Source organism: Gouania willdenowi, chromosome 6, assembly GCF_900634775.1.
Source record: "Gouania willdenowi chromosome 6, fGouWil2.1, whole genome shotgun sequence".
NCBI lineage: Eukaryota > Metazoa > Chordata > Actinopteri > Blenniiformes > Gobiesocidae > Gouania > Gouania willdenowi.
Window position 1 is genome coordinate 32672605 of NC_041049.1, and position 26394 is coordinate 32698998.

The 26394-nt window shown below is 38.7% G+C and overlaps 1 protein-coding gene across 7 annotated transcripts in view; it reads right to left on the reverse strand.

Annotated features, from left to right (window-relative positions):
• srpk2 (SRSF protein kinase 2) overlaps positions 1 to 26394 on the reverse strand; it is a 65986-nt gene that overhangs the window by 25628 nt on the left and 13964 nt on the right. For all 7 annotated transcript variants that reach the window (XR_003674171.1, XM_028448221.1, XM_028448224.1 and 4 more), the window contains exons 2-6: positions 10931 to 11082; positions 7534 to 7642; positions 6299 to 6386; positions 4110 to 4197; positions 3927 to 4033 (exon numbers count right to left, since the gene is read on the reverse strand). Coding sequence is in view for 6 of the 7 variants with exons in the window: in XM_028448221.1 (XP_028304022.1) it covers positions 3927 to 4033; positions 4110 to 4197; positions 6299 to 6386; positions 7534 to 7642; positions 10931 to 11082 (544 nt within the window). In the remaining variant the exon portion in view is untranslated. The remainder of the gene's footprint in view (positions 1 to 3926; positions 4034 to 4109; positions 4198 to 6298; positions 6387 to 7533; positions 7643 to 10930; positions 11083 to 26394) is intronic.

Below are 26394 nucleotides of genomic sequence, written 5' to 3' on the forward strand. Positions count from 1 at the left end.
TAACTAAACCCTGAGGTTTTGGCTGATGTGAATCAAGGCAAACGAAGAGGCCCTTGCACCGCCACCACCACCTTCACCGCAGGGCATATAGCTCACACTGACCACACCTACAGAGTCAGATAGCATCCTCAATATGATCATTGCACAAGCTACACTCCAAGATGCCTTGATATTGTGCAACAGCTAATTGTAAGAAGATTTCTGTGAATTGAGTTTCCTTGTTTACACAGAGCCATAATTTTATTGGCCATAGAATTCATCCTATCCTGGACAGTAGTCTGACTTCGACAGGTATTCTCACGAATTATGATGGTTCCAGTGGCCTACGTTGTTTTACTTGCGAGCTTCGGAGCCCCCAAAGTTTGCTCTTGTTGCTTAAGCTGGAGCCTTTTTACAGCATTAATATAAACTATGAAGCTTTAAAGGAGACATATCATGCTTTTAAATCCTTCCTTTTTACATATAAATCATACAGTTGTGGTCTATATAAAGCAGAACTGCAATGCTTGGGTCTGAATTCCTCATTATTATAGCTCCACAGGCCCCTTTTCTACTCCTTTTCTGATGTGCTTCTGAGAGCAACTCGTTTTGGTGAGGTCTCTTTAAATGCAAATGAGACACTTCATACCCCGCCCCCTCTCCAGGTTGCAGAGGTGACACTCGGTTCAACTCCACCCTGTTCGGCCATTTTTGTAGTTTGATAGAAGAGATATGGCTATGTAGCGGCGCAGAAAATGTTTATTCAGAGGTTATTTACAAAATGTCAACAACAGAAGACTTGTCCATCCAGCCTTACATGTTCAAGCCAGAGTCGGACCCGGTGGAGCGAGATGAAAATGAAGATGATGAACCCTAACAAGTGAGCTAACACAAGCACCGAGCTAACGCTAGTACCAAGCTAACGTCACAAAAGGCATTTTAATACAGTCTTTTCGGAGACAAAAGCGGCAAAATGAAAAGACTAATGAAAACTTTAGACTTAAATTAAATCACGTAGGCCATATCATCAAGGATCTAAAACGAGCACACAGCGCTAACATATGAAGACGGTGCAACTGCTAATGCTAACAGAACAATGACAGGTACGTCTTATCATCACACTTTTTAGCGTTATTTACAGCTTACCGAAGTGCTCTGTTCGTCGTCTCCAAAGATAGAAGGAATTGAACCCTCAATCAGACAAACACAAAAATGACCTTACCCACAGATGTGGGTACATTTCCGTGAAAAATAAAACTCAACCAGGCACTTTGAAAAGGTTCTGATGCTGGGAGACGGTGTAATGAAGCGTGTGGGTTACTACATCCAACAACCGAACATTTTGACTTATCCTCTCGTAACTTCAGCATCCTTGAGCTTGGACTACAAAATAAAAGTGAGAAATAAAAATGGCGGATTCCTCGAAGTGTTGGGCCTGGAGTCGATGTCCTAATTTGGCAGTTCCGCTGCAAATACTGTGACGTTACTGTTCCAAAAATGTAATAGAGAATAGAAAAATTGAAACAGATTGAAAAATATGACCTAAACAGAATATAAAGATATCAACGGAGCATCTGAAGAGGCTAATTTGAACTTTTCTGGACTTCTAAACACTCTAAATATACAACAAAATGCATTTACGGGCTAATAAAGTGGATTTAGCATGATATGTCCCCTTTAATATAAAGTATACTCCTTCATATTTTTCAGTCTGCCTTTTTCCTCCAGCCTGAACACAGACAGCTTGATTTGCCACATTGGCAATGTGCTTCCTCATCACTCTAGTAGAGTTCAAATCAAAAAGGCTGAATGAAGCCTTCAAGCTGAATGTCTATCTGCAACTTTTTAACCAGATTTAGTTATTTGCCAAAGCACAAGGCTACAACCATCACAGCAGTGGAAAGCAGCATGAAGCTGTTCAGATCGTTGTTTCCCCACTTAGACAGCTGAGAGACCAGAAAGTACAACACCCTCCTACCAGATCTTTATAGAAGAGGAGGGGCAAACAGTGGTGGTTTGTAAATAAAGCCGCCTCCAAATTGTCATCGGCCTCCATCTCACCCAATAACAAAATTTGATTGTAATAGCTGGGTTTTAACCCATAGACGGCAATCCCTCTTACATATTTACCACAGAGTATGCCAAATTCAAATGCTTTGACTAAAATGAAATGACTAATAACTAAGTACATTTCTCATCACAAAAAGCCCTCCACATCAAGAGCTAAGCACTCAAATAATTTTATGATTACTGTACTAAATATGTATTACTTTTGGAGGAAAATAGTCAACATTTTTACCCTTTTTAATAAAAGTAAAAAAATTTACACGTTGTTGAAATTTTGTTGCAATGTGTGGGGGCTCAAAGGATGGAACAACAGAAAAGGTTTCATCACTGCTTTATATTCTCATAATCTGCAATATAGTATACTCATCATCTTCAAGTCTTTAGCACACATATCTATCATAGATTGAACACAGCAATATAATTGTACTTTCTGCATAGTTATCTTATCTCCTCCAAACATTCATCCTCACTATTGTCATTCTCCGTAAACTTTTTGATTCACTCTCCCATGTAATTTTCATCTTCAACCTAATAATTCTAACCTTTTCATCCTCATTTTACTTTTTTAAAACTGTCATTCTTATATCTTCATTTATTATTATCATTCTTGTCCTATTTATGTTTTAATCTCTATGATTGTCATAGTTACTATTACCAAAAACATGGCAAGTTCTATGACTTATGATTCTCATTCTGATAGTTGCTTTCTATTCTTCATTGTTCCTTCTCCATACATTTATCCTTACTCTTAAACCTTTTGTAAGCTTCTTCACCTCCTCATCTGCTATTATCATCCTACTAATCATTCATCATTTAGTATTAACATAAGTCTTTTTCCTTCCTCATTTTCTTTTTCCTCTTAATTAACTATATTCTTGTTGCCCTTTTTCACTGCTCACCATTCCGCCCATTTATTCAATATATCAGGGGTCACCAACTTTCTGAAACTGTGAGCTACTTCATAGGTACTGTATAGTCCGAATTAGAAAAGAACGTTTTTAGTAATAAGTCATCCTGGGAGAGAGATTTAAATGTTATCATCATAGTAGAGGAGTGGAATGGGACACTCAGGAACATAAAGAAAATGTCAAGGATGCTACAAACAGTTTAACATTTTACACAGAGTATATTGGACACCTTATAGATTGCACAGAGCTGGTCTGGCAGATAATCACGCCTGCTGGAAACGCCAGGAGAACATTGGCACACTGGTTCACATGCTCTGGGAATGCCCGAAAGTGCAAGAATTTTGGTTGTTCTGTCCATGCAGTGATAGAGAAGGTTGTTGGTTTTGACATCCCCCTCTGTCGTAGGCTTTATATTCTCAGGGATCCCTCAATGCTGAATATTATTAGATTTATTACAGTATATCATATTATTATTATTATTATTATTATTATTATTATTATTATTATTATATTAACTCCCTCACATGGCCCATGCAAGCTACTTGGTGCCCGTGGACCTTTGCACTACATCATCATCCTCAAGCTCTTCATCCTCCTTCAAGTGTAGTATTATTCACCAACTCTGTATCATCCTCATGCTAGCCATTCTCTACCTCATCACAAGTCTCATATCTACAAACATCTGATTAATAATCCAACCAAAATATTTTTTTTATGTCCTAATAAATCTTAGTTTTTTCACTTCACTTTGCCCATCTATCCATTTTCCAGCCTGCTTCTTGCTCCTCTTCAGGGTCGTGGTCACCTGGCTTTTTCACACAATTTATTTTCTCATCAAGATAATAGACATCTTCATGATGATCCGCACATTACATCACAGATATTTATGATTAGTGAAGTATTAAATTGTTATCAGTAGACCATGACAAAATTGTGATGTCAAAATTAGCACCATGTTATCATTATTCTCACCTGTTTGATGATGCTTTTGACACACGGCAGTGGCAGACCCTGGTAGTTGGATTTAATGATCCACTTCAGCAGGTGGTGACCGAGCACCTCGAACACCATACACACATCTGGGTCAGCGGGGTCAAGGACTCACAACAAGCACACACACACACAGGCATGTACACGTGCACATGAGCAGGATACGAATCCCATTGACACCAGAGATCTTAAAGTCATCAATCAGCTGGACCACCATGTCCTTGTTGGGATCGTTAGGGTCGCTCTCCCTCACCTGAATGAGATGGAAGGGGAGATATTATTTACATAGTTTAAAGAATGAGAATAAAACACTTGTTTCACGTTCCTTTATCTCTCCTTAAGGCACTGTTTTTCAACCTTTTTTGAACCAAGGCATTGAAAAAATCCCAAGGCACACCACCAACTGAAAATGTAAAAAAAAATAACTTTGTAGCCTATATTAACAAAGGGTACTTAAATAGGATAGGAATCACATAGGATAGGAATCAAATAAACAATTTTTAAGTGCAATCAAAATACAAAATCTATTATGATTTTTCACATTTCTTTTTTCAAATAAAAAGTGCAATTAAATGTCATTGAATATGATTAGAATTACAAATGAACTTTTTTCTGTTAAATATATTCTTGTTTTATATAATGTATTTTTTATATTATATAATTTTGTCTCATATTTATATAATATATAATACATAAATACATGTATTATATAATAATAATAATAATAATAATAATAATAATAATAATAATAATAATAATAGTAATAATGAATGAATGAATGAATGAATGAATGTGTGTGCACACACACACGTGTGCAAGGGCCCAGGCTACATTATTATTGAGCACCAAGTCCCATTGAAAAACAGAAAACATAGCAGACATTCCTTTAATTTTCACAAAAAATTGCTATATCTTAAGAGCTTGTGACTTCAGATTTTCTACTGAAAAAATTATCTTTAATTTTCATAGTATCCATTCAGTTTATGTATATAATCTGTAGATCACTCATTTCAACATAAATTATTTCTGCTTTCTTTTGTTGCTAAGGGCGCTTAGAATGTACAGGATAGAACAGTGGTTCCCAACCCTGTTTGCACTGTGACCCCATTTTTATTTCACACATTTTTGGTGATCCCAAAGACATTTTTTCTCTAGAATTACTTTTTGATCATGTTTGTTGACAAGAAGCGCCAGCTCACATATTTTTTATAGTGTATTTTATTTGAACTGGAGTTATGTTAATCAATATCAGTTAATAGACATTTCAGGCGACCCCACAAGGTAAGGAAGTTGAACCACGGACAGTGTTTAGTATTGAAACTAGTAATGGGACTTATCAAAACGAAGCTCAAGCCACAAGCTCCCTCAATATATAGCAATTTCCAGTGAAAATTTAAGGAATGTCTGCCATGTTTCTCGTTTTTTCAACGGGACGGACTCGGCGGTCACGTGACCTGAAATATGACCCATCTGGGGAGCAAGTTGGGCCCCGAAAGAGCCGGTTCTCAATAGGGAGCCATCTCTAATAGAATGGTTATGGCTGTAGTGCTGACTGTAAAATGAGCCATTGTTTTTAGAACGTCTTCAAAATGTTGAAGAATGTCCTTTAGGCATTACTTTGGTACAGTTGTGTCTAGTTACTGAAGTACTTAAAAAGCTTTCATTATATTTGATTAGTGTTTAAAATGAGATGTTTCTACATTTAGTTTTCAGTCATTTCACTTGAAAACTTCTAATTCAGTGGGGCTTTGAAAAAGCAGTTTTCAGTTTATATAGAAGTAAAATATCACGTTATCCTATCCACACATCCCTCCATTCTGTTCATTCTGAGAGGTGGGTTACAAAAACATGTATTTAACTAAGGCCCAAGCAACAACCTGAGGAACTCCCTTGAGCATCCGGCCAAAAAAGTTATGTGCACCTCTGAATATAATGTAAAATATGAAATATTTCAAACAAAAATTGCCACTGAAGTAAAGAAAAAACTGACTAAGAAAAAGTTATTCTACATAAGTACCACAACTACTAAAAAGCTTTTAAAATATTAAGTTACCCAAATTTGTTAGTTATAGACTACTTGTATTTTTGGATTGCTTCTTTGTGCATTTTTAAAGGAAGTTTGATTGAATGATAAAATGGCACTATGGTGCATAAATAAATCCCCGTCAAAGGAAACTCAAGACAAGATCTTGTATTTTATTTTTTGGTTGGCACTACTAGTGCTCTCAGCCCTAGTAGTGCAGCTATTGGTACATTTGAGGCTTGCCTTAGGATGTAGAGCTGAATAGGCTATGAGAAGACACAACAAAACCTATGTGGAGGTGGAAAAAAGTTGAATATTATTCAATACTCACACATCGCAGCAGTTTAATTTCATCCAAGGCTGTCTCTGTGTAGTGCTGCGCGCTCTTCACCACCTTCATGGCTACAAAATTTTTTACCCTGAAATGTCACACAAACAAACACTGTCTCATGTGTTGCCTTAACGTTACAGCCAGCAGTGGTCATCAAAGCAGAATGATGAAAGCAGGAGGTGCCTTGTGAAGCAGCACTAAGTAAGACTGACACCCTGAGCTTTGCTATCGGAAGTTGATTGCCCATACTGTCGCGACAGCACATCCACATGCATGAGATGTAAGAGGTGCATTGTGCATGGCTCTACAAAAAGAGGAAACAATGAAAGGAGTTGGAGTGCTGACTCACCTTGTTTTTCTCCAACAGCTTACATAGGCCTTTTATAATCATATTACATTATTCATGATTACATCTTTCTTAACTGATTTCATTTGGCCTTGTAATGGACATCGCATTTTATACATTTCCATTAAAAAAAACATCTGAATATTCGTTCAAATAACTCTTCAAAGTGCTTTTTTGGTACATTTTGGTCCTTCATATGCAATCAATAGGAAGCAGCCTAACTTTAAATATAATTATATTGATAAAGGCGATATTGCCTTATCACCTAAAATGGAAATCTTGATTAATTGCATAAGTCAATATTTTGCCAGGCATACTGCCGAACCAACAACAGGGAAGGATCAACCAAATAGGTATGAAAAGAACATAAATGGATTACATAAAACATTTTCAAATACAGATTTAGAAAAGGAGCAGCAATGCTTGAGAGACTGTGACTGAAATAACACCAAACTCCCTCTCACTCATTTATCACTGCCATTAGTGTAATTAACATGAGACGTGTGTGTGTGTGTGTGTGTGTGTGTGTGTGTGTGTGTGTGTGCGTGTGCGTGTGTGTGTGTGTGTACTAATGAAATGTGACACTGAGTCACTGATACTTTGACCGTCCACATTTGTTCTCAGGTCAACACAGCAAATAACGTTATAGTGGCAATGAATTCAGTGCCAGTGCAAAGTAGTGTTAGCTAAGTGTATGTGTGTGTTTATGGGTATTTGTGGAAGAGAGAATAAGCGTTTGTCCGTGAGTGTAGTGAGACTACGCCTGATTCAGTTTGTACGGGTTTGTATTGACAAAGTAAAGTTTACAAGATGGCAGTGAGGAAAATGTCAAGAGAAGGACAACAAGTACAATGTACATCCATGTGTGCCATGTACATCCAAGTCTTACTGAATATCCCAGCAGAGCCATACGGTGGAGAAATGGCCCCACCCCAGCTTTCTGATCACATGGTACCTCCCGTTGAACAAGTCTCCAATCTTCACCGGATGGTACCCTCCTGATTGGAAGAAGGATAGAAAAGATGAAAGTTATAGGTGGCTTAAAAAATCAGGTGGAGGACAACAACACAGTATTATGTTATATTATAATGTTTAACACATCCACATTTCCTGACAATGTTTATAAATTGTACAAATTGTGCTAGGTTCCCTTAATCGGATCTCCATTAGAAATCTACAATGCCAAGACAGTGCAACACAAGAAATGAGAATGAACCACACAGGAATGACACTGCACAGCAACAGGAAAGAGGCAGCACAGTAACAAGGCTGTTGAAGTTGGTCAAGACTGGACTTCATAGAAAGAATGTCATTTGTCTTAAGACTGCAATGGTCTGTGAAACAATGACCAATTGTGATTCAGCCCTGCACTTGTATGAGAAAAATGCAGGTTTTTATTAACTAACTGCCTGTTTTGTTTTGCTTTTGTTTTGGACCCATTGCAACCAAGGTTCAAGTAAATTTCTAAATGTCTGTCTATTGTATCGTATACTTGCTAAAAAGAATGACAACAACAAAGACAAACCAATAATAATGTACTTTTTATGGAGTAAAAAAGACTGCAAAAGTCCAAACCGTACAACACCTGGATTATGACAGTAAAGCAACAGGAATGATAAGGTAAAACACCAGAAATAATGGGGTAGAATCAGCAGTGATATAACACCATACAAGTACAGACTACTACATCTGGAAAAATACTTTCAAACACCTAGATTGTGAGCATAGAACATCATGATTAATAGAGTATATCACTATCAGCTGTAATAAGAATGTAAAACACCAAGCATAAGATAACCATAAGTCCATACAACGTTATTAATAGGATGATTCATTTGGAACCTCTATGTGTGTGAACTGGATAATGGACATGTTTAGAGAAATTGGAAATGCTGGTATCATCTATGTAACATTTGGCATTACAGATGGAGTGCTACAAACAGCCCATGCTTGTAGCTTATTAGTCAGTGGACACAAACGCACTTGCACTCTGGAACAGCGGGTCTTCTTCCCATCAGACACAGGTGCCAGTATGCTTTGCTAATGAACGGTGGTGCCAGTGTTTTTGCATTTTGGAAAACGGTGCCACTCTCTCGCTGTTGGGAAAACTCATGGAGTACTCCCACCCTCCTCGTCTTCTACCAGAGCATTCACTGAGCCTAGACTCCAGGCCTTTTAAGTGGTACACAGTGGAACTAAATGTGGTGCTCCTGATGCTGATTGTCAACCAAGGGCCTTGCAGTCGTGAATGTATCCACAGTTCGCCGGAGCTAAATTCCAACTCCATGGCTCTGTGTTCTCCAAACTGGTTCCGTGCCAGGGTTACCTTCAGGTCCCACGGCACCCTGTCAGTCAAAACCTCACAGCTTTTGTAATTCACATAGGGGTCTTTTGCCACTATCAGATCCCCTTGGTCTCAACTCCGCCTCAGCTGCTTTCAGAAGATCATGGTCACCATCTTTGCAAGTATCACTGGAGTAGTGGCCTTCCTGGATAATATAGTCATAAATCGCACAAACTCTGCTTTACCTGATTTTAAATAGATTTTACTGATGATTTTAAATGTTCTTATTGATTTTAAGCTGTTGAATGCTTTCTGTTGCACTTTTTGATCATGTAAAGTACATTGAGTTGCCTTATGTATGAAACGTGCTATACAAATAAATTTGCCTTGCCTTACTTTACATGTTTAGCATCTAGACTTGCTTGATGTGGCAGAGAGCCTCCCCTTTTTGTAGGCCTGACTGCACTCTGCTACACTACAGAGCCTTGCCGCTTTCCACTACTGGCAGCTCTCCAGCCCTCTAGATGACAGAAGGTGAGATGCTCCTTCCCTTAGACACGCTGCGTCCACCTGCCGTCTGGGCCCCGGTGGAGGAAAGCTTTTAGTGTGCAAGGGTTGTTAAAAGTCAGCGCAGAATAAAAAATCAGCTAGACAAGAAGCTCAGAGAAAGTTCGTGTGACCTCACTGTGCTGGACCAGGTCTGAGGGCACTGGTCAGAGCCAAGCCATTTTACAGATCAGCTGGGACATGTTTTGGCTGGATGATCAGTCTCAGTGGCATGCAAGCAGACTCTGAATGGTCACTTGGCTACAGAAACTCAGAAATGGATAATGAGCTGGACCTAATGGCTGGCCCCCATGGGCAGCAGTTGCACAAACCAGGTGGAGACCTGGTCAAATCAGAAGAGTCACCAGCCAAGCCAGATGCCCAACCGGTTTGAATTTAGTCCAAGCTGATCTACCTCAAAGACTATGGCCATGGTTGGTTGACATTTTTAAATTCAGAATTGAAGTATTCTGTTTCATGTTTAGATGGAAATAGTAATTCCGAATTGAGGTTTACATGGAAAACATGTTTATTTGCCTTTATTCAATTCCACTTTAGATCTGGGGGTTGGGAAGGTTTCTGATTGGACAGGGTCGAAAGTAAAGTATCACGTCTATTCTTTTTGGCTTTCACTTTTATTTTGATTGTAATTTTGAAGCAGCAGCTTGACAATAACAAACTGATTCACTTTCGTCAGCTGAGGAGGAGAAGGGAGACAGAAGAACGTACATTGGCCAATCAAAGCGGACTGCTCTACCTCCACTCTACAGGATGTTAAGTGGAAGGAAAACTTTCAGATGAACCACGCGTCATTTGCTAATGTCCGTCTGTGTGTAATAAGTCAGTGAATGTCTGCATGTTTATGTTTCTGTCCATCCACTCTTTTGATTATATCCATCTTCTCAGGCTCTTATTATATAAATAGTCTTGGCTCAAATCCCAACGCTTGCTTTTAGGTGGCCAATGTGGATAATGGAATTATTGAATTCTGAATTAATAACAGAATAAACCAGGCACCTAATTCGGATTTAAGTTGAATTCGGAATGGCCATTTTCATTTCGAATTAGGTGTTTACATGATCATTTTAAAGAGGATTGCATTTTTATTTTGAATTTAAGGGGTAATAAAGCTCTCATGTAAACATGGCCTATGTGACTGTTTTAAACCTCTGCAATAGATATAGCACAGCCTGGCATGTGGCAGAATAATCCACATGGCTGTAGGTACTCTGGTAGTCTTTCCCAAATTAGCTAGTTAGTCATTAAAAACAAATCCAATGAAGTACTATGTTATTATATTTTTTGGCACTTTCTCTGGGGAGGAAAACATTTAAGGTATGTGTTACTGCAGCACATGGCTACACCAACATCTACCATCATAACACAGAGAGGAACTATCACAGGCAGGGTAAACAAACAGCACAGAGAGGTTAAACATTGGAAATCTCCCCCTGACCTTTGCAGTAGTCTGCAGGATCCTCTTGCTCTTCATCGTCAGAGCCCAGGATCTCCTCCTCCGGCTCCAGGGGCCCTGACGGCTCGGGCGGAGGCGGAGGGGGCGGTGGGGGAGGGGGAGCGTTTACTGGGGCTTTCTGCTGGTTCTCAGGCCTGTGTGACAACAAGAGTGAGAAAAAATATCAGTTGCTTCAATAGCCACTGGATTAGAGTTGAGTTTTAGGCACAGATGACTGATGTGGAATAAAGTCATCACATTTTTATACTTGTAAATGTCAGCTGTGGGTGACAGTGTGACTCTGTCAGAAGAATTAAACAAGAATACAAAGACAATGTGAGAAAATTGGCTTCTGGTCAAGTATCAAATAAAATTATACAAATGCTTAGGGCTTTTCCTGATTATCACAACAATTAAAAATACACAGACAGTAATATTACTCAGGTCGGCTGTGGTATTCAAACCACAACTAATTAATATGCAGGTAAGCTATAGAGTTCTAACTGTGGTTCAGGTAACATTAGACGGTCCAAAGTGTGCAGAGAAAATCTTCCTCACAACGTTCAATCGTCAGCAGCCTGAACTGTTGTTTCAAGGCAGGATGAATGCATGCTTTTATGTATATCTGTATTTGAATACCAATACCATTGGAGAGCCAAGGTCTCTCCAATACTTGATTGTCCACTTTTGGTTAGCCTGTGTAAAGTATGGAGTATTTCTTCTGGATTAACACCTGGTGTCATGTAAGGTTGGACATGTTGTTGCACAGAAACTGTCTTCTGCAGACCCTGCTTGTAACTAGAGGTTCTTTGATTTTCCGTAGTCCAGTGGTTCCCAACCTTTTCCGGGTTGTGACCCCATCTTTTTATCACAAATTTCTGGCGAGCCCAGACATTTTGTCTCTAGAATTTGTTTTTGTCCCTTAACTGTCCATGATTGGCAATATTATGCCCCCAAAAGGTATACCACTTAGGGCCCCAAGATGTGTAGGGATGACCCTGTGTGTTACAAATACAGAGTAGCCAGGACTAGTGCACGAAGTGATGAGATGTGCATAGCTAAAAAAAAATGTCTAATGAACTGAAGTTTTGTTTTTGAAGTAATCATTAAAACTATTCAATATTTTAATATGTGCTGAATTTTAGGGAGTTTGTAGATTTTATGTTTTTTTTTCTTTTCTTGAAACTGCAGAAAGGTTGGAAAAAACACAAACTTAAGTCAGAATCGGAGACATGATTGAACAACCAAAGACTAAGGCGTTACCAAATCACGGTCACAGGCACAGTCACATGATGTGCATTGCCATGGCAACTGCAGAGCAAAGCAAGGATGAGATGAGGGGGTGTCCGTGGTTGGAGTTTAAAAATCCAGAGCACTAACAAAGCCAGCAAACACACACACGTGCACGCACGCACGCACGCACACACCCGCACACACAGAGAGAGAAAGACTAGCAGTGTCCTTGCAGCACGATGCTCTGTTTTTACCAAAGCAGTCACATGGGGTGTCATTCATCACTTCCTGCGAGCTCCAGACACCTCCATAACTTCCTGTACCCGAGTCGGTCAGTATAAACACATCCACAGTCTGGGGAACAAGGGAGACGAGAGCTGAATTTAAAAAAAACATGAAACAAGAAATTAGATGACGAGAAGGAATGGTAAGCAGAAGACGGAATGAGGAGAAGGAATAACAGGTACAGAAAGTAAAAAGTCCAACAAACACGATGTGAACAAAAACGGAGTGAATACAATCAATACAGGCATCTCTCTGCATTCAGAATTAGTGTACACCAACCCTCCTTCAATCACACAGAAAAACAGGTTGAGAGGAATACTGCTGAGTGAGTGGAAAACAGCCCAGGCTGTCAACAAAGCATGTCTTCCTACAACTAATAACAGCTGAGGTCAACCCAGTCGGGCCACACATAGGGATTCACTTCTTCTCTGAGCTTCACTGTGATTCAGAAACATCTACCCTGGTGTAAGATTTCATCTGAAGAAACATCTCCACAGCTATTTATGCCATCACATTTCACATCTCCGATAAGCTGGGTTCATGGTTTCAGTTTCCCCTTCTTCCCCTGCATCTAATCAGCTCAGTTCAACAATTGGCACTCCTTTTCACCTTGTTGAAATACATCTTTGGGCCTCCCATTTTCTGTGATTGCGCAAAACAGACAAAATCTATCTGACATTGTTTTTTTCTCTCTCTCTTTAATTAAAATCCGGCCCCAACCTCACACGGAGATGCCTAACATGCATAATTCGAGACAATATTTTGCATTTAGACAATTTTTAGAGGATTATTTTCATAAAACAGGCAACTAAATGTCCAAAGGGTATGCAGACAATGGACCAATTTGTTAAACTGCACCTATAATCACCTTTAAAATCTAGCCCTTTGTGTTAAAACTAGTAATCATGTTATCCTGTGTTTCATCTGAAGTGTTATGAATGTTATGAATGTGTTTTGATGAACAAGCATTTTAGATTATTATGACTGTCTTCAAATCTAAAAAGGCATTGGCGTACAGACAAGCATAGCTATTGCTGTATTAGTTGAACTGATGGTCATTTCACCTGGTGACTCATCACGGCAGAAGCATTACACCTCAATCACACGGATGCACAGCAATTCAAGCTAAAGTTGAAGGTGATTCAGTGGGTGGGGATAAATGAAGGTTTTACAAATAATGTTTTGGACCATTTCACAGCTGTGGCTGGGGCTCTAGCAGTGTAGGTAGCAGTCCTCTTGCAATGTAAACTTGCGTTATTTCAGCGTAACATCCAGGCCACTGTATACAAAATGGAAAATAACAGTAGTTGACTCTATCAACCCTAAATAGCCATCAAGCCATTAGTCATCAAAATAGGGAATGATGAGCAGAAGAGAGATGCTTGTGTTAGTTTAAACCATGTATATTTATATTAATGTTGCTTGTGTATGTTATCTATGGTTACCCAGGCTTTCTCTCATTATCAAAACACATGGATTGGTTGATAGGAGTCTCTAAATTGTCCGTATAGTAAAATAGTATGTGCCAGTCTCTGTGTGATTGACTGGCATCCTGCCAGTATCAAAGAAAGTATAAATACATTTTCCCCATACCTGCGTGTTAAAACATTGATTCCCATCTATTGCTCACTATCATGACCTGAGGGTAAAAGTACTTTATTAATCATATTTTACACAGATTAAAACTCACAAATCACAATTGATAGTTGACCCGAGCCACTGCCATCACATTCATGGAACTATTTCAGTTTAAATGGGTAAATGAGCAGAAACACCAAAAAAACACACAAAAAACAAAAGTCTGTTACATACCCAATCGGGACAGTCAGGTGTGTTGAGCAGTGAAAAATCGGAGACAAGCAGTAGTGCATCTATTGTGTATAAACCAAATGTAAATCCTGGGAAATGTGGATGAACCCTATATGTATTAGACCTGTTTGCCCAGCACATGTCACAGATGAATGGTTGGTTGAAGATCTGGGAATGAGGTGGCCGTGAGGTCAACATTTGAAACTGGTTTTGTCTTTTCTTTTGTCCCAGTATGGAGTTGTGAGACAGCCAACACTGGACAGAAAAAAATCTTATTAACACTTAAACCATTTCTTTTTGTTGGAAATGTGTTCAAGGTTTAAAGAGACGGGAGAGTGAACTAGCAGTAACACTGCTTTTACAGGAGCCAAAGATAAAGCTATGCTTATCGTCTCATTACTGTTGACAGATTCATTTCTGTAGATTTTCAAAAACCCTGCAATTTACTTAATCAAACTCTCAAAAATTACATCACAATCAGAAACAGAATTATTTAACAACCACAGGGGAGAATTGCTTACCCAAAATCCCATTTTTTGGCTGCAATAATTACAAAGGCTTGTAAGATGAAGTGACTGTATTTTGATGTGATAGGAGGGGAGTGTTTTAAATTTAATCAAACTTTCTGAGAATACTATAAGAACTATCAGCTGTGCACATTTGACATTTTGAGAGACAAAGCTTTCAGTTTCCTAACTTCCACTGCTGAAACTAATATCCCAACCTCTTGTTTGCGTCTGTGTGTTGTGAGGGGTCGAGGCAAGCACAGACTCCTCCAACACTTCTGGAATCAGCCTGTTAAACTCACACCCTGCACTGGCATCTACAATGTTCAATTTCAACATCACTGAATATATTAAACTAGGGTTATCTAACACAAGTCTGAACATTTCAGTGTTGATGTTGACACAAATGTTCAACCTACATCATTCTTGCATAAAGGCCAAGGCTGTGCTGTAAATGTCATACTAACGGACTACTCATACTAAGACGTCAAAATTAGTGTGTAGTGCGTTCACATCAGATAGTATGAAAAGATTGAGTATGCGAAAAATACCCAGATCAACACGTGACTGTCTAATGGGAAGTTCTTTCAATCTTACTTGTAGGCAAAAACACTAAGGTTCATGAACATTACCTAGTGCCCAGTTCCCCCAGCTGGTCTGGAGTTATCCAACATTATCTCTCCCCTCTTAATTTGAAACTATTTCTAGTTTACATTCACAACCATAACTGCCCGAACTGGTCCAAATAAACCCAAACCAACAGTTGTCCAATTTACAGTTTACACTGGCACAACCCTTAACATTTATGTATAAACTTGCATATCATTTCAACAAAATACAGTAAACCTCTGTCAATCTCAATGTAGGTGTGTGTGTGGAGGGGGTATTCTGCACTGCTTTCACCTTGGCCGGCAGTGGATGCAACCCAGTCTTGTCTACTCTGTGTCCCGAAATGTCGCTTGAGTCTCCAGGAACCGGCACTTGCTCCTTTTTAAGCGTAGTCCAACGTTTTGCAGTCGTTGCAGTACTTTAGCCAGTGTCTGTAGATCAGGGGTCCCCAATCCTGGTCCTCAAGGACCACTATCCAGCATGTTTTAGATGTTTCCCTATTCCAACACACCTGATTGAAATGACAAGGATTGTTATCAGGCTTCTGCAGAGCTTGATGATGAGTTCATCATTTGAATCAGGTGTGTTGGAAGAGGGAAACATCTAAAACATGCTGGATAGGGGCCTTTGAGGACCAGGATTGGGGACCCCTGCTGTAGATGATCTTTGTCATTCTTTCCAGTTAGAATGATGTCATCCAGGAATACTGCCACATTCTCAATCCCCTGCAGCACATCCTCCATCGTGCGCTGAAATATGGCTGGGTTGGAGCTCACAAGACAGTCTTGTATATGTGAAAAGTCCTTTTTGTGTATTCACTGTTACAGATTTTCTTGAATCCTCATCTAATACAATTTGCTGATAAGCATGGCTCATGTCTAGCTTGGTATATTTCTCACCCCCAGTCAGACAATCTATCATATCTTCCATTTTAGGAATGGGGTATGATTAACTCATCATCAAGCTCTGCAGAAGCCTGATAACAATCCTGGTCATTTCAATCAGGTGTGTTTGAAGAGGGAAACATCTAAAACCTGCTGGATAGGGGCTCTTGAGGACCAGGATTGGCCACCCCTGTTCTAGGCTCTCATTCTTATCACCATCCTTCGATGGCCATCTGCCCACCCAACCTTTCCTCCGCGCCACACAGTGGCATGGTGAAGCGCCCAAGGCTGCATGCCCGCATCCCCAAACGACTGGAATCTTCTTCTCAACTCCATGACAAGTTGGGACGGACTGCAATAAAACCAGTGCAATTATGACTGACTGTCTGGTCAGTCAAAAGGTTTTCACTCCTATTTAGATCAGCGATCTAATTAAGTGACATAGGATTAAAGTGTTTATTGTGTCACTTTGTGCCAGATGTCTTCTGCTCACCCAGCTCATCACTTTCACTTGGTGTTTACTCGGAATTCTATGTCAAGATTGCAGAATTAATTTAAATTGTTTAGAAAATAAATCCCTCCATCAGTTTGATTTGATGCACTGTTGCATTCCTCTACTTTGGTAAGTGGCACTGTCATAACAACATTCTGAATAAATGAAGAGTTACATCCTGTTGTCTGTTGCTCATTATTTCTCTGATTGGTTACCACAAATTGCACAGCATCAAAGATACATCCTGCTATCAGAGAGCAGAACTCCTACCGTGTTGAACCTTCAAATGCAATGACTCCTAAACATATCCCACCATCACCATGGTAACAGTTATTCCTTAGCAACGCCAGCATCACCCTCAGCTCTTGATGCTTAGTCTTTAGTTTCAACCGCGGGTGTCCTTCAGCTGTGTTGACTTCCTCATGATTGATTCATTATTCATCCTCCGCTCGTGGTGAAGGCGGCTGACTCATTCCTCTCTCTCCTCCGGAGAATCCGTCTGTGGGCAGAACGTGGATCCCACCACTATTTTGGGGATGCGATCTGACGTCACTGGTGGCCGAGTCCTTCAGAACACAGTCTCAAGCTGCACATTGAGGTGTTGCAGGATCTGGTTTCACATCACTGATGTGTTTCTCAGCAAATATTAATAGCATACTCAACTTTCTTAAAGTTTAGATTAGCTTAGACATGTTTGCAGTGCAGATCATCAGGACAAAAATACACACCAAAGCATCCAAGGAGACAGAAAGTTGCTCCTTCCTTGCAGGTTTCAGTTTTGCTTCAACGAAAGGTTCCTGATCTGTGCTTCCTTCTCTCCTCAATTTGAACGATACAGATTTTTTTCTTCATAGTTTTTCCATTTCCATTATTTGACATGGCAGAAGTCTTGGCACCACTCACCGTCTTCCATCTCATTCTGGGATTCATTCTTGGATTCCTTAGACAGAGAAATCATCCATCCAACAAGTGACCCATAAACTCCTGGCCTGTCTGTTACACATCCAACTCAACCAGCTGAGTTGAAACATTTTAGTAGAGAGGAGGAGCAGCTCTACTTTTCTGCAGAGGTGAAAGTAATTGATTACAAGCACTCACCTTACTGTAATTGAGTTGCTTTTATGGGTACTTTTTGAGTATATTTCTAAATCAATAATTTTACTTGTACTTAAGTATGTTTTAAAAGAAGTAAAATAATTCATTACATTTCCCCACCCAACGTTACTGATTAAATTATTGTTTTTTGTGATTATTTTTTTAATTTCTGCACACTGAACATAATCCTTGTAAATCGTTTAATTTCTGATCAAAGCCACTTTCTATGGTTCAGATTGTGGTTTCCACCTCTTGTGTTGTTACCCACATGTTTTTTTTTTATTTTGAATTGAATTTATTAGTGTTATTTTATTCCTAAAAAAACAAAACAAAACTTTTATTTTATACAGATGCCTTTGTGGAAAATAAATTAAGTTCCAATTGTAGTAGATTTGGTCTCTTACTTTTTAAGTTTATACTTGAGATGTTTACTGTATGCAAGAGAACCGTGTCAAGAATTATTATTACATTTTGCAAATAATCAATAGTTTTACACCAGCTTTGGAATTTTGGTATTTTTTTAGCAATAAAAAGTGTCCTTAGCATCCACATGTCCTGCATGTCACATAAGGTAATAGTTCAATCCTACAGCAATTTGTTTAGGGTAAAATATCTTAGTTCCATATATGGTTAACAATCCTGCAGCTCTCAGACGAACTGTTGGTTATACTACAACTGGCTGCAGTTTAACTCAAATACACCAAATAATGTGAACACATGCACTTCAACACAAAAATCACATCAAACAAAAGCCAATGAGTAGAATCTATAGCAAAGCCCTGAGGCTATCTCGCACCAAAATAAACAGTCAATATAATCAGCATCAGAAACTAGACCTCGCTGGTGGGGTGAATTAATGCATGTGTGTACAAAACCACAGTGAAAGCCAGCGATCGATCAGCACATGTAATTAATTAAGGAAACAAAAAGTGGAGAAGCCATTCTTATGGAAAATCCATTTACTGAAAATCTTTTCATTCACATTCTTTATCTTCTTATCCTCATCAAACATGGTCCAGAATCTGCATCAGATCAACTCAAAGAAAGCAAAGAACTGTCTGTGATTCTGCAACCACAGAGAACCACAGGACCAGCATACACTAAAGACGAAGAGGAGACAAAGATACATTCCGATGCACCTTAATGACACAACGGGGGTCATTAGTGAACAACAGCCCAAGAGGAAGATGGGACTAATAAAACACATTCACTCTACATACAAGAAACACTGATGACAGAACACGAGAGGAAACAAAACCTCAGACAAGTCCAAAGAAATCCTTCCAGTGCAATAAACAGCAGGGACAAATTTAAAAGTGTCAAACATTGCATCTAGATATTGTTGCACTCTTACTAATAGACAGGGGCGGATCTAGAAAAAATTCAATGGGGTGGCAAGAGGGGGGCAGGAATTTTTTAGTGCTAGCACCATATAGCAGATGTACATAAAGCATACTGAATTATAGGGTCGGGTATCGTCAGGTACCTCGCGATGCGATATATTGTGATATTTTTTTGCCTTTGATATTGATATTATCGCAATAATTAATACATTGCAGGAAAATTAATCCATGATCCATCAAGATAACTGTGACTGAAGAATTAATTAATTAATCTACTGCACTGAATCCATTTCACAGGAATTACAAACAACTGTCAATCAATTTCACTTGAATGACAGCCAAGTGTAAACAGCACATTATAAGAAGTCTGAATGCAGTTTTATGGCATGGTTAAAATGAGCCTGTGCAATATTTGCAGTTAAGAAGAGCCACTGCAACAGTGACTCTTCCTAACACACACTGACCACAACTTGTCACATGTCCTTGTGTTATGTTTAAGTCTTTAAGGAAAGCCTGATACAAAATATTGCTTCACCAAAATATTGTTAATGTTTGTGCACATTAACTTTTAATCATTAAAAACAAAATGAATCCAGAAAACACTCATTTCAGTGCTAGTATTATGAACTTCTCTGTAAACATGGACACACTTCAACAAGCACAATGATTATATCCTCTTCATTTCTGATTCACAAAGTAGCTTCACCATGTTTTCTTTGACAGACATTGATTTATAGACGCACAAAAATGAATGGACAGAACCTCCTATAGCCCAGCAGTCTGCAACCTTTACTCTTAAAGGAGCCATTTTGTATGATCTCACCTGGATTAAAGTCCTTCCAGAGCCAAAATAATACCTTCTTTTACAAAACAATAGTGTGTGTAAAATTCTATACAGTTACGATTATATTGAATAATGTTACATGAACAACATTTTTTTGAGTTAATGTATTTGAAGGGCTACAAAAAATAACTTGAATTAGATAACACATGATCATGTCGGTCAACACATGCTAATTGCTAATTTATTGCAACATATCAAGCATTCATATAAGGCCGACATGTTGGCAGTTACTGTAAATAAAACTTTTAACACACACATAAAATCTATTTTCTTCCAGAATAGCCTTTTTGTTAGTTTAGTTATATTACAAGGGATTTATAACTTAAGGTTTGCCACAGGTGCAAGGAAAGTTGATGGTCTGTAGATGTTGCATGAGGTGAAGTAGGAAGGTGCTGAGTCATTGCACAATATGATTTATTTTTAGGTTAACAAATGGTTTTATCATAATTATATTTGAAGTTAATGTCATTAATCATCAATACCCACTGTAAGAACTAACAAATCCTTATTTTATTATATTTTTGAAAACTATAGGGAGCCATCACAAAAAGTGTCAAAGAGCCACATGAGGCTCCAGAGCCGGAGGTTGCAGACCCCTGGACTAGCCAATAGCTAAACTCTGTTAACTCATTCTGTGTCATTGACAAGATAACTCCTCATTTCAAATCCAAACGCTCAGTGCCATTGATGAGAAATCTCGTCATTTGCGTTTTTTCACAGAGATTACTAGAAAACACCCTGGTGGAGGTCCCTCATCAATATCTAAGCTGTGGGGTGATGTAGTGACCAACTGTGCCCTTTAGATGTGAGATTAGCCACTGATGCTACCATTATCTAAGGAGGAAGAAGCAGGAACGAGGGAGATTATGGCACTACAGAGTGAAATTGTGACGTATCCAGCAGCTCACAGCTCCACATACTAACACAGAACATGTGTGGACCTGTGGATTATTCATAATGTTGTCATCATGAGATAAAACCATCAACTAACGGAGCCAAAGCGGTCATCGCTGCGTGTAGATAGGAAGAGGAAGTAACGTTTGTGTGATCGACGGGGGGTGGGCGGGCCTCAACTGTCAGATAACAAAATAATAATAATTTTCTCATCAAAAGCCCTGTCTCAGTGTTTTTTTGTTTTGTTTTATACAAGGAAACAATGTTCAGATGTTAGAATTCTCACTAAAGCAAAAAAAATAGCTTTAAAGTCACAGAAAAGGTTTTTTTTTTTTTTTTTTTTTAGAAAAAGGCTGTTTTCTCAGCTTTTTGCTCTGAAACTGAAGATTTGTGTCAAACTTGCTCTATTCAACGGCTGATTACAAAAGAACGAAACAAGCCAGAAACAAAAAAAAATTCTGATGGCAGTAGAAGCTTCAATCTTTCAGAATCTGGTGTCAGATCTCAGATAGTCATAGTACAAAATATTCTGTGGGTCTTTAAAATCAGTCAAAATGCTCAAAAACGGCTGGCACTGAGGGGGGTAGAAAATATGAAAATGGTTGACACTGAATGAGTTAATATTTACTGGAGAGGAGACTATCATCCACACAGAAAAACAGCTTCTGTCCATGAAAATAAACAGGATAATTCTCACATCCATCAAATTGAACTATTCTGTAACATTTAACAAAGTGTAAGACTTGGAATTGTGTGAGTGATAAAAAAAAGTGTCTAGTAGTTTTATTTGAATTACTACGGTGCAATATGTTTTTAATTTTACAAAAATATGGCTTTAAATCAGTTGTTTTCACTGTAACAAACTGTAAGCAGATGGGGAAAAAGTGTCACTGGCATGTTATTATTATTATTATTATTATTATTATTATTATTATTATTATTATTATTATTATTATTATTTTAACATTGACATGTTAATGATGACACACTGTTATATAACTAAGTATACAAAGTTATTTTAAGGGGCATATGATGAAGTTGTGTAAAACAAAAATAAAAACACCGTTTATTTGTTATTTTGATTTGGTTTTAAAACAGAATAACCTAAGAATGAAGGGTATATATATATATATATATATATATATATATATATATATATATATATATATATATATATATATAGATATATGCTCCCCAAACGTGTGCACATTCAGCACTCACCCACGTCAGTGCACATTGCCTCACACACACTCAAACCTACACAATCTGTGAACGCACACTCAAACGAGCAAAACCTGCATGTGCACAAACACTCACCGATGTCTGAAGTAGAGAGGGAGGGAGAGTCCAGGGCTGTTACTCCGTTTTGGAAGGACTTTTTTCTGATACAAATGTGTACTCACGGCAAATGTGTAAGTGTTGGCAGCTATGTTTTTACCTCTTTCCTCTTGTGCGCCAATGTAAACAATGCATTTCCGTGCCGCTCTCGCGACACTTCCGCGTCTTCTTTGTTGGTGTTTTAGAACGTTGACTCCGCAGTCAGTAAGTGGCAGCGGGGCATTATCAGTCGGCGGACCACGGCCGTATAGTTCCGTGCCCGTGTGTACAAATTAGGGTGGCAACAGGGGTGGCGTGGCGTTGCCACCCCTGTTGATCCGCCCCTGCTAATCGATACCTCCAATTAATCATTACACAGTGAATAATCGTTATACTGCATTTATAAGCCCTTGGTTAATCAGTATGACCTCATATATCGTTACACTCTGAATAATAATAACAACAACACCCTGAACATTCAATACTCCCAGTTGCACATAAATCCATCACCCATAGAGGCTCGATGTCGCTCCACTCACAGCACCAACATGAGGCCCTTACTGCACACACACACAGGGCTGCTGGGTATCTTCTGCACTGCCTCACACTGAGAAATCTCTCTATAGAGCACTTATTCACTGACACACTAGCGACGTCAGTCTGGCACAAAGCCTCGCATTGTGGAGGTTAAATCTGCCTACAGCAAGTCGGTCTTGTGCACCAGTGCATAATGGAAACATGAGTATACTGCACAATAAAAGAAACACTGTGACAGTGCTAATACGCAAGTTCACTGACTCATATTTACAGGGTGACATAGTAAGGGTCTGATTTTCTTGTTTTTTTTCCCAACCCTTTGTGACCCTAATTTAGTTATACATTTTTCTGTCGGTCCTACTTTTATTTATTTTTTTTACTTGTGTGTAGTTTCCGTTTTGATTCATGTTAACTCCTGTCTTTGTGTTCCCAGATCTTCGTGCTCGTGTCTCCACCTAGCAGTGATGTCAGGGTGTTTGGGTGTTAAACGATTAGCTACCTCCTGTTTGGCACTCAGGTGTGGTCCATTCCCAATCAAGTCTCCCTCACTATAGCGTGTATTTAGTGTTTGGACACATAATGATTGCTGATTGATTGTTATGTAAGTAATCTTTATTTTGAGAGCGCTTTTCACAAATTTCAGTATCATCCCGTCGAAAGAGAACATGGAAGAGCAGTAACAAATATCATGGGAGACAAGAATATCATTATCCTCGTTCACTCCTGATCCTGTCTGGTGGCATTTCCCCTCTTTAGTTTCCCTGGTCCTTGTTTTGTTTTGTGCTTTTATTTCTTCAGTTTTGAAAATAAATAATAGCATTTTTTTTCAAGATATTCCAGCATTCTGCTTCAGTCTCTGTGCATCTGGGTCCTCCTCCACCACCACCATGCTAAGCTCCTGTGATAGACATAAGACCAGTGACGTGCAGTCAGGGTAGGCAAGGTAGGCAGTGCCTACCCAAGGGTGAATTGATATTTTGATTTTTTGTTTTAATTATAATATAATTATAAATTATTTATTTTTCAATTACCGATAGCCTACAGTACCGATAAGTTTGAAAGTGTCAGCATTTTGTGCTTTCCATAGCCCAAATCGCTAAACATCGCTATTTCCTAATCGCTGTAAGGCAGGAGGAGACCACACCCCTTCTCAAAGGCACGTTGCTTGCTCTGCCTCTGTTCCCATAGTGTGTTTTTATGTTATGCAGTGAGTTCCCCAAGATGACAACCATTTACATTCAAAGGCATCTCTCTATGCTGCCCTTGTACGTAACCGCGCTATACTAAATGCTATACGTAGGTTCAGAGGCGTTGCAACAGGGTAGACAACACGGGAAAGTTGAAGGGGGCCCCTGAGGGATGGCTGACAGTCAATTTCAATGACAAAATAATGAAACTGCTTTGAGACGCTGCAGCAACAGCGCATCAAAAATCCCCTGCACAGGGCCCTTTCTGAGTAGTCTGGTTAGTTACTAGTAGGGGCTCCCGACAGACAGCAGATATCAGTGACACAACTTGAAACCCCCCGGACACATTACAGTGACACGTTGAGAACCTCCCTAATGGGGCCCCACTACTACCGGCCCCTGCATCAACGTGTTGCTGTTGTTAACACACACCGATAAAATGAAGCGGACATATCCCACAGGGCTCATGAAAAGAAGAAAAACAAAAAGAGGATGAAAAGAAAAAATCGTGATAGTTGTAAGTGAGAATGTGTAAACTATGTGTGTTACGTTATAAAAAGGTTTGCCCCAGTTAATCCCAGGTACTTTGTCCTAAATTCCCAGTCATCCACCCAGCACCAGAGAGTTACAGTAACTGTACATTTAAGTCTGTGTAAAGTGAATTCAGCCATTTTCTTCTAAACACATTGATAAAGTGTTTATATGTATATATTAATCATTCAAATTTAACAGTGTGGTTAACAACAAAGTTCTGTGATATGACAAACTTGGAGCACATATTTATTCTTACTTTACACTAATTTTAACAACAGTTTTACATTAAGAAGTAGTCCAGCTTTGCTTACATACAGTATAAGTCTTGTTGCCAATGGCTGTGTACATACTGTACATTTATAGCTACACATTAAGTTAGTCCTTTGCTGCCAATGATATTTTCTCCCAGAATAAAGTGTTTGTTGTCAAATGGTAAAACTGATACATTCATAAATGTTCTGCTATAGCCTAAATGTTACATTAAATAAAATGTTAACATGAAGCATTAAAGTTGTTACTGCAAAATTAATGTTCAATAATTATTCCATACATATCTCAAATGTTTAGTGTTTGTGTAGCATGTATATTTCTTTACTTTACTTTATGTAAGACAAACAAATACATGGTGCTGTTTTCTTTTTTCTTCCTCGAGGTGCTTTGTTGAAGTTTTTTGGACCATCACCACAACAACAACAACAGCAGCAGCAAAAACAGCAGACCTCTCTACATGACAGTAGGAACTTAATTAGTTTAACTTTTTAAAATATATTTTAAAGTTTAAAATATATAATGGGAGCTATCTGATTTAATATGATCACACAAATATTTGTCTTAAACAATTGCTTCTTAGACTATTTTCTTTCTAGCAATATCAACCTCAGATCATGAGTGAGGTCTTGAAGAAGAAGAGTAGGACATGATGGCACCTTCATGCAGCAGCAGCATTCCATCACCACCTCCTCACCACCCTCATCACACCACATCACCAGAACAGAAGATACTCAAATAATAGCAAATCAAATAATATCAGATGATCCTGCGCTGTGGCCAAAAGCTATCGATGACAATGCTCGGTGTCAAATTGTGAGAAAAGAATCACTCCAAATAACATAACATGGACTTCCTCAAAGTTCAGAAAAGCCACCTCGAAGTTTCACCAAAGACAATTACTAAATGACAATGAGAAATGGATAGAAAATCCAATGTTCATGGTTAGTGTACTCTTACTTTCCACTTCAATTCCTTGTTTTTTTTGCTTGATTGCATTTTTATAAACTTAAAATTTTGCACATTTCAGTTTTGTTTGTTTTTCTGGCATTTACTGTATATATTGTGTGTAAAGTTTGCCTTTAGTTTAGATAGCTGTTATTTATTTTATATGTTACTTATTTAATAAAGTATTTCTTTACTGATTTGTCATCCTGGGAGGCTCCATAGTCCTTCTTGCCTAGGGCCCCCTGGTGGTCTAGAAATGCCCCTGCGTAAGTTCACAGTGCATTAGTGAATTGATATCACGTGGCCGCTGCTGCTACTTTCTCTAGCTAGAAGCGGGATACAATACAGTCAGAATGACAGCGCTAGAGACGATGAAGAAACTTTTTTTTTAGGAAAAACAACAGCTTTTAAAAGATGGGAGACCAACACCTGAGTTACCAGAGCTTCAGCAAAGGTAAGGTCAGAAAATGTTTCATACTTTCCACAGTGAATGGTACAAAAGGAAGGATTGACTTTGTGGATGCTTCTTTAATGGTGTTTATGATGTTGATTTTGTTTGATGGCTAAATACTTGTTCATGTTTATCTTGTTTTATATTTTGATAAGCGCATTGAGATGACTTTGTTGTAAATTGCGCTATACAAATAAAGTTGAATTGAATTGAATTGAATTAATACTTGCC